The sequence below is a fragment of the Haemorhous mexicanus genome, chromosome Z (assembly GCF_027477595.1).
Source record: "Haemorhous mexicanus isolate bHaeMex1 chromosome Z, bHaeMex1.pri, whole genome shotgun sequence".
Lineage (NCBI taxonomy): Eukaryota > Metazoa > Chordata > Aves > Passeriformes > Fringillidae > Haemorhous > Haemorhous mexicanus.
In genome coordinates this window covers 37,400,275-37,412,719 of record NC_082381.1, presented here as the reverse complement: position 1 = coordinate 37,412,719, position 12,445 = coordinate 37,400,275, and the positions used below count along the sequence as shown (strand labels likewise).

At 40.2% G+C, this 12,445-nt stretch overlaps 1 protein-coding gene across 1 annotated transcript in view; it reads left to right on the top strand.

Moving 5' to 3' along the window:
• SVEP1 (sushi, von Willebrand factor type A, EGF and pentraxin domain containing 1) overlaps positions 1-11,861 on the top strand; it is a 125,280-nt gene extending 113,419 nt beyond the window's left edge. Inside the window, exons 47-50 of the mRNA XM_059836427.1 lie at positions 2,074-2,169; positions 4,911-5,006; positions 7,614-7,707; positions 9,309-11,861. Coding sequence (XP_059692410.1) covers positions 2,074-2,169; positions 4,911-5,006; positions 7,614-7,707; positions 9,309-9,339 — 317 coding nt within the window. The 3' untranslated portion in view covers positions 9,340-11,861. The remainder of the gene's footprint in view (positions 1-2,073; positions 2,170-4,910; positions 5,007-7,613; positions 7,708-9,308) is intronic.
• The last annotated feature ends 584 nt before the right edge of the window (positions 11,862-12,445 follow it).

Below are 12,445 nucleotides of genomic sequence, written 5' to 3'. Positions count from 1 at the left end.
GTATGTCAAAAGATTGATACCATGGATGTGAGATTTGCTACCATTAACTAAAGTCACAATTTATCATTTGTATTCTCTCCCCAGCACATCAGGACTGCATTTGCTTGCTTTTACAATAGACCAAAAAAAAAAAAAAAAAAAAAGAGATCTCAGCTTAACTTCCAGTCCCAGACATTTTTCTAGTCTTGCCCGTTGAGATAAGAATAATCGTCACAGCTACGGGCAAGTAGTCTTTGCTTGCCTAAATTGATGTATAACAAGTGCACACCTAGGGATGATACATTCTCATTCAGTTTCACAACCAGGACCTGGGCAGAAATCCAGGAAAAGCCTATCTCTGCCTGACATCTGATTGCTGAGTAGCATGGAGTTGCCATCCAAAGCAATTTTTATAACTCATGAAATATCTGCATCTTCTACATTAACAGAGAGGAAGAATATTTCAGAGACTTCATTTCATGGGCTTTGAATTTAATGTGGGATATCATTTATACATGAATCTTTTATGTCGTATCCCATTATACATCTGTGGAATATTGTTTAAGAGGTGTAGATCACAAAAAGCCTTAAATGGTTCTTCCATTGCTGAAAAGAAACCTGTTTGGCACACTATTCTACTTTAGTCAACACCCAGATACAAGCTGTCTGTGTAGTAATAGATATTTTTACAACAAAAATTTTCAAAATCACTGTTAAAATATTGTAAATTATGGTAACCTTTCAGAGGTCTCTTCCCATTCTCATTATCAGCTAACAATTGATGGGAAGGCTCTTGAGACTGAAAAATAACATGGCAGAGCTTTGGCCTCATTTCAACAGACTCCAAGCTGTTGCTTGCATTTTGGCATGGCTTAGCTCCAGGAGTGACTCAGGTTTGCCTCTCTGAGGGAAAGATTTGCATTCTTTCCAATGAGGATTTCAGGTCTGAACAGTGTTTTTCAGTGGCCAATCCACTGTTTGTATTTAGTGCTAACAAACACTCAAAGCTTAAATGCATATTTTACTCACCTAATAACTAATTAATGATAGCAGTTCAGATGCAATTAGGAGTTCAGATTGAGTTTCCTGAGATTACTGTCAGTCTAATTACTTATTTGTTCTGTCGTATTGTCTTGAAGCCTCAATTTTTTCATTTTCTCTGTATAGTATGGGCACCAACATGAGAAAGATTGTGCTTCCTCCAATGATCTTTAAGTGTAACATGTTTGTGCATTGCTTTCACCTGGTTTTCTAAAGTAGTCCTAGTTTCCCTGGATGTATACAACAAGAGATGGAACAGTGTCATAGAAGTGACAAAGAAGTCCAAAGTCTGTCCAGCCCAGGCACCATATTGGCCCAGCATGATAGGCTCCACTCCAAATCCCTCACTTTTAGGATCAGGTGCTTATTAATAGGAATGGAAGCCAAGGAGCACCAGTCAGCATGAATGCTAGGTGAGGTTTGTAGTCACACTTTGAGTTCCAGAGATGAACACTTACGGTGCCACTGCTGCACCCTTCTTGGTCACTTCTCATTATGGTGGATGATAGTGCAGTAAAAATTGCCTGTTCTATCACACAGTTAATCTTACTTTAGACACGGTGTATATTATGCCAGATTATCTTGGTGTTTCATACCAAGGTTAGAAGAAAGCTTGATTCTATTCCCGAGTCACTTTAGAAGGCCTGGGGGAAGGGGTGAGGAGCGTAATAGTTTTTATGGTGTATTGTATGGGTATTTTCATTTTGTTTTATGAAAGTTAGTGGGAAAATCGGAAAAAGGATAGTGTCAGCCTTGAAATACTATCCAAATAATTTATTCAACTATAAATATGTCTACATTTTCATTCCCTCAGTGGACAATCTTTTGATTATCTCAGTGATTCCCACACTCTTGCTTACAATACCTAATCAAACACACAGAGCCAGAAGATGATGTAGCCCTTGAAATCAAAATCAGGCAGTGTTTCTGAACTTCATTGCATTTGTTTGTTCTGCTCTAAGCTTTACAACTGCAAAGGTCTGTGCAAGATGCTGAGTTACTAGGCTTCTAATTCAGTGTCCAGAGTTTGTAATGCAGTCGCGGTGTTTCCAGCTGTCTGCCGGTTCCCGTGCCAGAACGGCGGCGTCTGCGAGCGACCCAACGCCTGCTCGTGTCCGGATGGCTGGATGGGCCGTCTCTGCGAAGAGCGTATGTATACCATCCCTGACTGTAATACTAAGGGTGTTGTTGGTAAGACAGAGGAATTTACTGCAGTGAACCAGAAGAGGCATAACAATAAAACCATATAAATCATTAATATATTCTTCTTGACAAACGAAAGGGAACAGAAAGGTATATACTTGGCTTGTTTCTAGAAAAATAACCATTCCCTTACATCTTCAAAGCAAAACAAGCACTTTCTAAATTGATGTGATTTTGTTTCCGGGTGCTCTTTCACTGTGATTGAGGAACACCTTGTTTCAGTTCTCCAAAGTCTGTTTCTAATAGCAATACCTGATAGTTTTGGGGAGTGAACAGGGATTAGGACAGAAGAGACGTGAGTGTTCTGCTGGTGGCTGCATTAGTTTCTTGTTTTCTGTTTTTATCAGTCTGTGGTTATGAACCTCATCAGTTCATATTTAAATAATGTAATTTGTCACATTTTCCATGCTGTCCCTTCTGACCTGTGTACTTGTGCATCACATGTTCTAGACTGGTTTTCCCTGTCATGGATCTCCAAATTATTAGAGAACTTGATCTACTCTCACTGAAAAGAGCCAAATCTGACTCTCAAATCAGATTCCCTGGGTGACACTGGGATGCCAGTTTGATCCATGTTTCTCTTCACAGTGGTCTTAGCATAGGGAATTTGGGAGATTTAACCCTTTCAGGCTGGCATAGCTGCTGCATGAGCAGTCTTATTACTGTACACATAGTAAGGCATAGGCCTATTTGGATAGAAAAGGGAAGTTCCTTTATTTAGTATTTAGTATTTAGTATTTAGTATTCAGTATGGCCCTGATGTAAGGCTTTAGCGTGTCCAAGATCTACAGCAGGGCTGGTGTCGCTGTCCCCAAATCTGAGTCACTGCCCCTGACTCTGAGTATACATGGGAACCTACAAAAATTGTGCACATTCTCATCTAGTTCTTGGAAAAGAATGTGGCTTAAGTATCATATGTTTAAGTGGTGCTCTGAATCTATCTCTGCAGCTTTCAAGTCTTCCCTGTGACAGTATCGGTTGCCCATGGCACAATTAGTGGTGAATACAGAATGAGAACAAGAAGTTCATCAAGTTTTCTCTTTTTGCATTTATGGAAACTCCAGCTATATGGTATATTCACACAGCTCCTTTTTTTCTGTCCCTGTGCCTGGCAGTATCACCACAGCCATACGTGCAACTTAGTCCTGTAAGTCTCACACTCTCAGCAGAAGAGGCTTGCACCCTGTGTCTGACAAAATTGTTTGGTATCCCACAACTGAGTTTATTAGTTTCATCAGTAATGATACTTGAAGCATTCTCCAGAACCAGCCATTTCATTTATGATTTCAGTCATCATCCAATTCAGACTGACAACTGACCTGGCAGGTCACACTTCATGCAGGTACAGGCACTAGGGGTTTTTTTGTTTGTTTGTTTGTTTGTTTGTTTGTTACTTTAGTATAGATAGTTAGAAAAGGAGAAAAGAATTCCCACAATTGGTCAGCGCAATACCAATTTTGCAGTGCTTGTCAAACAAAGTGCAGCAGTGAACAGAAAAACAGATTTAGTATTTGAAGTTGAGGGCCTGTTCTGTAAGCCCAAGGAATTTATGAGTGCTAGCACTGAGCACTGACTTCTCAGTATCAGGCCACAGCAAGCCCACTGAGAGAATTCAGTCACCATGTAGTTCACAGCACATTTCACAAAAAGTATAGGCTTCATCTTCTTGAGAGAGTCCTGACCATAGTAAAAAACTTTCAGGGTACTACAAGTTTAATGATAAAGTATTTCCTGGTGATACAGGTTAGTCCTGTGAGGTCCATGGAAGTTCACAACTATTTTCTTATCCAAGATGACTGCACCTGCTCAGCTTGACCTCTGCTTTGCAGCAGCAGAAGAAGAACCCCTACCTCAGTATTCTGCAGCCCCCATCCACCCTCCCAGTATTAAACTCTACTGGAAGTGCCATTTGAGGGTCCAAATTTGAGACCCAGCTCAATTCTTGCTCTTTTTAGAGCGTGTACGCTCAAGTACTTTGTTCACTTAGCGTAGTGGAGATGATCGTTTTGTGAAGATCCTTAAAGCATGAACACATGGGAATTTTGCAGATCTGCTCAGAGGAGCAGTGTAGCTCAATTGCTGCTCTATCCAGAGGTTATCAGCTGCTTGGTATGTGCCTTGTTTCTTCCCCAGAGCTTCCAGCCCTAGCCTTTTCCACCCAAAATGCCTTGTATCCAAGCTGCCTTTCCCCAAGGGGCTTATAGTCTCACCTGTCTCAGCATGCTTTCACTGGCACAGACAAAATGCCCAATGGGCAGGGCACAGATTAAGTTGTTTTTGATGCTACATCTGGAAGCCCAGAGAATTCACGAACAATCCAGTTTTTTGTGATTAAAGCATGAACTGGTTTTGTTAGCACCATCACAGAAGTGGCCAGTATCTGTGGATATTACATGTGAGATACAAGCAGCCCTGTCTCATTGAACACAGAGCCTACAAGCACCTGAAGGACTGCAGCAATTGCTCCAGCCTGTCCATTTCTTTGCCACTACTCTTTGTCATATTGTTGTATGTGCTGCTTGTGCCTGGTGGGCAGGTCCTGCTCAGCTCTGCTGAGCAGCTCAGCTCTCCATGCAAACACTTCAAGGGGCAGTAGATATTCCAGTTAAACGTAAGTTCATCTGTTGCACACTCTATTCTTTGCTTTCATGGGAGATAATTATTTTCTCTGGTTCTCTTCTCCTTAGCAATATGCATTCTGCCATGTCTCAACGGAGGTCGCTGTGTGGCCCCTTACCAATGTGACTGCCCCCTCGGATGGACTGGATCACGCTGCCATATGGGTAAAACTTCTCACCTGCATTTTTTCTCACTTTTTGCAACTCTGCTAGCAATACCTAGCACAGTTCTCTAGGGACTCATAAAACTCCTAAGCTTGTAACAGGAAAACCCAGGCCTAAAATAATGTTTCTGGGGGATTTGCTGTTCCCAGATGTAAACTACTTTCAGACTAGTCCCTTCCTGATGAGTCTTTAAAACTCCCAGAAAAGCTTGCTCTCAAAAAGGACAGAGTACTCACAGAAGTACTCTCTGCAAAAAGCAGTGTAAAGGAGAAAGGGTTTCCAAGGAGAAGAATAAAACTATTTTTCTCAATTCCAGGTGCATGATTTTCATTTTCATCTTCAGGAAATTCAGGTCATCACTAAATTCACAAACAAGCCGCAGGTATTATAGAGGCTTTCCACCACATAGCTGTCTGGTTTGATGGATGCCTACTGATTGCCTGGGAACTGAATCAGGACAGAGAGCTCACCAAAGCAAGGAATTGAGGGTGATTGAGTTCAACAGATATATTGTACATGGATGCCTTACATTAGGTATCATCTAAGTTCTTTGAGCAAATTCAATGTTCTCTTCTTTTTACTACATCTCTTACTTTCACCTAACCAAAGGTGAAGGTCATGGAGCACGCAAAAATAGTGAGGGGTAGGAGGGGAGTGATTCTAGTGTCCAGGTTTGTGGCCTAACCAGTCCATTTGTGTGAGATGAGGTTGACTGCAGTTACAGAAAATATTTTAATTTGAGTTTAGAATATGGGGTTCCATATGAAGACTGAATGGACACCAGGTTTTGAAAGACTTTTCCCTGTGAAAAGACAGTAAAGCTCAGCAAATGACTGATTACTGAAACATCTTTCAAACATTGTTAGATCTTAAACACTTACAAATATTAACTATTTTTAAACATATATTTCAGTTTCTTCACTGTATTTTTATTGTCCAGGTGTGTCTTTAATGATTTTTAATTGGAACTTAACATGAAAGCCCAGTTTTGCCTTCCTGCAAGACTTTGAAGTGCCTGATAGGGTGAGCTGGGAAGGATTCATGCCTCTGTTAATGAATGTTCATAGTATTTGTTTAACTGATAAGAATAGTGAATCTGGGGGATAAGCTGTGCGATACACTGCAAACCAAATCCTGCAGAAAATTGGAATACCAGAGAGACCATTTTAACTCTGAACTATTGTATTTTGAAGGGGCTCTTGCCTAACATGTAATGCATCATTTCCTCTCATATTTCACAAGCTTTGCAGCTATAATAGGTGCTTGAGGAGGATAGATGGCTTCTTGGCTTTTTGGCCAGCCATTCAAATCTGTACAGGCTTGACTTGCTTTTCAGTAGCTAAAGGGAAAATTATAGTGAACAACTGCATCTGCATCATAAACACTGCTTATGAAGTTTTTTTAATCATTTCTTGTTTCAGCTACTGATATTGACATTTTGCTGTGATAGAGAAATACTTCAGTGACAGCTAAAGATGTTTTGGTCATATGCTTCATTCCAAAATCAGAAGTAATTTTCAACATTATGTACTTGGTGCACTTAATTGTATATGGATGGTCTATCACAATAGCCTCCTGCCATTGTTTGTTCTTGTTTGACCCAGAGGAACTGGAGTAGGTTTTTTGCATTCCTGTGACTACTCATTTCCATTTCCTGTAATTCCATAATAATCAGTGCTTCCTGATGCATATTCCTTGCAAAAATGAAAACCAGACTTCATTCTCACCAGTATCTTTAGGGCTGTCCTCTACGTATGGCATTGTCTGCTTTAAAGTGTTCACATATTTCCTGCAATATAAATGTGTGTGTTTGAAGGACCTCATTAAGTGTATATCTGAACTGGTTCTATAAACTGTGTGGTTCTTTACCTTTCAATCTCAAAACTGATAAGAAGACTTGAAACTTTGACTTTTGTTTGGTTACGTGATACCCTTGGGTTAGACTGTCCCACAAAAGCATGTTCAACCAGGCCAAGCATGACCTGTAAGGCAGGCAAGGGTTTTTTCTCCAATGCCCTGTTGCACCTAGTCTCACCTCTTAGGGCTATCCAGTGTCTTTCAGGATCTTAGTCATTCTCTGCTTCCTTTCCTTGCCTCCATACAGGTGCCATTCCGTGAAGTCTTACTCCTTGCTTGCTATTGATCTGAACATGGCTTTCTGACCTTCAGCTTCCTCTGCTTATGCTGTCTCTTTCTATGCTTTTTTCCCATATCTGGTATCTGCTTGTCCTGGCTAGTGTTAAGCTGTGACATGCCTTTAAAAAAAAAAATCTACATTTTATTCCTGTTCTCCTGTTCACCTCATGATTCTTCTAATTCTTGCTCCTACTTTTTCTAGCATTCCTTTGTTGTTTTAATTGGAATCAAAGAACAACAGAATTTTTAAGGCAATGTAAAATTACACATTGGCTGGTTCAGGCAGCTCATACAATGCATCAGACAGCAAAAGTAGTGGAAGGAGTCAAATCACACTTAGCAGACATATGCTTCTCAGCTGCCCTTCCCATTCTTAACAGAATAAGGCAGATGGATTTTCAGTGTCCTGCTACTAAATCAGCTTGTTATGGATGTGCTCATTAATGCAAATTTGTGTGTGTTTGTGTGCAGCTGTTTGCCAGTTGCCTTGCTTAAATGGTGGGAGGTGCATACGACCAAATCGGTGCTACTGTCCCTCTTCCTGGACTGGACCTGACTGCTCTAGGTAAGTGTTGCTGAGCACTGTCCCAGGGCTAGACTGAATCACACCCTACTGAACTCTAAATATGAGGAATGAGCAAATAATTTTAACATTTCGAGCATCTCTAGATTCTGTAAATCAGTAATCTTTAGATGGCTCAGATTTTGTGGGAAAAATGTAAAGACCTTAGAGGGTACTCTGCAAAATGATTGCCAAACTTGTAGAAAACTCAGAAAATTCTATCTTTAAATGTAAGCAGACAGGCAAACCCACAATGTTTAGGCTGATTTTTTCATTATGTTAATGGAAGTGGTATTTTGACATGTAATACAGAATGTTCTTTGGGAAATTTTGGTGGCTTACTCTTTACTAGTGTTCATTGTGAACTGTATATACCTCAGCTAGATCCGTGTTTAAGACTGGGGTTATGCAACGTTTGTCATAAATAATAAGTCATCTTACACCCAGCATTGAGTGATGTAATCATTTAAAGAGTACAACAAGGTGCCTGTGACACAAGTCCAAGTTCAAATCTCCTGGCAGCTCTAGGGCCATGATAGCAACAAATGTATATGCGTCAACTCACTCTCGCTCTTGCTGAACACAGTGGTCATTATCCTGGAGAGCTAAATAAGAACCAGGTGAATATTAATATTTTTCTGCAGGGAACAGATGAAGCCTGTGACACTGTAATTTTTTCTCCTCTTCTTTCTGGGCAGTGGCAGACATTCCTACCTATCTCTCTGACAGACAGTTTATCTTAAAGCTATAGAAGAGATGCTTGACTGAGAAATCACATTGTCCAAAACAAATAGTGTTCATTTGTCAGCTGTGATTATATGTGCCTTTGTGAAGCAACTTAAATGTATTGCCAACAGTATTTTTCAGCTTTAGACTAAAAGATATACATCTCAAGTCTGGTAGTATTTCCATTTAGGACACGAAGCAGAAGAGCCCAAATCCAGTGGGCATAATAGCCAAAAATAGTGGAGTTTATCTCATGATAAAAGATTTAGGCAATTCCCAAACCAGACTATCCTTGGCTTCTTTTGTTGGATTTTTTTGTCTAAGTCCATAGATCTGTGCAGCAGAGCACAGAAGGTGGGTCATTATCCCTGCAGGATTGGGGTCTAGCAGCTTGTCCCTTCCAGAGAGGACATTTGTTTGAGAGGACGTTTCCCAAACATAACTGGGTGGGTGAAGTAAAGACAGAAACAAGCTCTGAGATCTCTTTCACATTTTGTTAAGTTTTGGCCTCAGTTACTTGTGGCTCTTTATGGGATATGATACCTGGGAATTCTAAAACACTACAGACAAATAACATGATAGCAGAGTTTCCCTGCTGCAGGTTAACAAGGTGTGGATTTATAAGGGGAAGCTGAAAGGTCCCAAAGTTTTTATCAGCATGCAGAATAAGACTAGTTCCAAACTACTCTGTGATGAGCCATGACTTAAATTAAATGTCAGATATTTCTATTTCCCATGGCCACTCTCTCTGCCTCTTTGAGCTGTGGCATTCTAATTCTTGGTATACTTTCAGGCACCATCCTCTTGCGCCTCAGTGTTGATCATTTGATATGTTCAGCACATCACTGATTTTATTTTGTTTGGGTTTTTTGATGCAGGAAACGGAAGGCTGGATTCTATCCCTTTTAACATCAGAGCAGCAATTCTACATTCAGATATCTTTCTTCAGCCTAGGCACCAGGGCTTGGATTCTAATGCATTGTAAATCAAATCCATTGTTTCCCTTCCCCCACCCCTCCCCAGCTCTCTTGTTTTGTATTTTATTTTGTGATACATCTTTCAATTTTTAAAGAAATCCTCTGTATTTTTCATTTATAAAAGTATTATCAAATATATGCTGCTACACAGGTGTCATACACACATACACATACAAATGTAAAGATTCCTACAATCCACTGAGGAAGTGGTTGTTTAAGGTGAAGTCCCTCCCATTTCTTACATTAAGTAAGCTAATGAAACTGTACTATACTGCCAGCCATGATTAAACAGAATATGGCAATTCTGCTTACGAGCTGCCAAAGCATACTACTGTCCAGCAACTCAACAGTAAAGTGTGTTACACAAGGCGGAATGAGCCACTAAACTCTGCATTGGGCCTGTCTTGGAACTTCAGTTGATGAAAATTATAACTGCATGTGATAAGGTCTGTGTTGTAACCAGTTTCTGACGAGCATAAGAAGATTCTGTAGTGTAGTTTGTGTGACATTAACTTCCTTGGAGAGTGACTTAATAGTAGGCATCAGCTTGAGTTTTATATGAAATTTCTTAGTAAAAGAGATGAGGGAACATCATCTCGTTCAGAGAAGAATGGATTAAGTGTAGCCACCAAGAGCCTTTGAAGCTTTCTGACCTACAGGCTGTTCAGGTGTAGCTCTAAGCTGAATAATCCAGGACCCAGCAGTAGGAAGCAGATGGATCTCTGAAACTTGCACATTCCATTTGCCATTGGACTCACGACCTGCCTGTAACCACTATCCCTTTCCTATATAAATGAAATACATCTCTTCATAGCTATCTGCTAGGTGAATGTTTTTGATGTCTTAGGATTGGGTCCCAATATCTGACTGCCCCTGAGATGGAGAGAGAAGGCACCAGCTTAGGTTTACAAGTGAAAATTTGCTATTGCTTGCCAAAATGCTGCAGTTTTGTTATGCAGAATCCTCAAAAAATTGGAAAAGGCCTCTCTTGAGAACACACACAGGCAGAAATGCTCAGCCTACTGAGAAATACTGAGAGCATACATGTTATCAGATTTCTCATTCTCAGACTGGTCCTTCCCCCTGCGTCTGAGGAAAACACACACATGAGTGCCACCATTAAGTCATGCTCTGATGAATTGAAATGTCAAAATTTATGATGAAGTAGAGTGGTGGAAGTACAAGACAGAAATCACCTGCATCTTTCAAAGTCACATGTTTGGTAACTGTTATCAGTTAGCAAAAAGTCTGTTCTATGAAACAGATCTTAGAGTCAGAACAAGAGTCATTGATCAGAAGCTCTATTTTTCCCAATAATAACAAAAAAAGTGTAATTTGCAGTTATCATTGGGAAAGAAAAAGAGAAATAAATTTTACCTTCTGTAGCTTTCTATTCCTGCTTAGTTACCCTCCAGATTAAGAGTGTGCACAACTGCCCCACCCCACTTTATGGATGTACCTTCCTTTTATGCATGAACCCTGATACAGGAAAGTGATAGGACACCAAAATGAGCTCACAGTTACAGTAACAGGGCTCTAGTAAATACTGACACATAACTGATGGCTGTTAGCCCGAGACCAGAAATGGGGAAGAAAGAAAGAAAGAAAGTTGTCAACCATTAGGAGCTTTCAGCCAATTAAAAGAAAAACAGATAGTAAAGAATAGGAGTCATTAGGGGATCAGATTAATGTGAATGTAGATTCCTTCCCAGTGGGAGCTGCAACCAGCTGAAGAGTTGTGGTTTTAGCTCCCACAACCTTCTTTTTCTAATGGACTCTGCTAGCACGTAGCAAAAATCTTCTGTCTCCCAGCTCCACAGCCATCGACGTTTACAGCTTTGACTGAAGTTAGTGTTCAGTAAGTAATGTCCGCATTTCAGCACACAGTCACCACCATTTGTAGGCACTTTGTTCCTTTACTTCCTTGCTGCCTTAACAGCAAATGAAGGGAAGCTGCAGTGAGCAACACAGGACTTCTCAAGGGAAAAAGTGCATAGCTGAGAAAAGTAGATCTTTATTTATGTGTCATTCTCATGTTTTTGTCCCTTTTCCAGTGTGCTTCTCTGGTGTGTCCTCTGACTCTGTCCTGGTCATCTCCAGAGCAGAACAGCAGTGGTGAGGAGAGTGCTTAGATCTGGCAGGACATTGATGGACAGTTTAGGGCTGGAGAATAGCTTTTAGCATCCCAGCTTCACACTGGTGACTTGTACATGGAGTCCTGGGGTCAACCCAGTCAACACATTTTGTAAGGAGATGTGGTGTTAGGACAGAATAGCTGAAACTAGAGGCTGTCACATTAGTGCTATTGATGATGTTTTGGTACTTGCTGGAATATTTACCCCTCCCTACCCAGTACTGTATTGTCATTTATGTCACTGCTTGTTGTGTGTTTTAAACGATTTCCATGTGATGCACTTTACACTGTAAATAAAGTTGCACCCTGTTTAGTACCTATATAGAGGCAACATGGTATTCTTTTTGTAAACCCTCACAACAATGATATTAATCTGTTAATCTGTAGGATCTGTTGGCAAAGACTACAAAAATTGCTTGACCTCTACTCAAGCAAAAAGACAAAACAATTGCCAGCAAACTTAAGAGGTTGTGTTGGATTAGTCCTGATTTGATATGCAGATAAAAATGCAGTTAGCACCTCATTTTTCAAATCCTTTCTTCTGCTAGGGCATATTTTTAAACTTGTAAAGGCCAAATTTACCACTGGCATGAAGAGTCAGATTAAAACCTGCTTCACTCACTACTTAAGGAGATACAATTTGTTTTATTCTACAACAGTGCTGGAATTTTTAAAGGTATGGAAATGCCCATATTCCTCAACAAATGAGGGAAAGAATCATTGTAACAGGATGAAAATTTTTTAATTTTCAAACACCACTCCTCCAAACAAGGAGCACGTATGATATAACAGGCAAAAGATTTAGAATGTAAAGTTTTTGGAGATAATGTTGTAAATCTGTCAATGTTCGGAAACACAGGCTTAAGTGGGGACTTGGAAGTGCAAAATGTGGTCAATGTTTGAA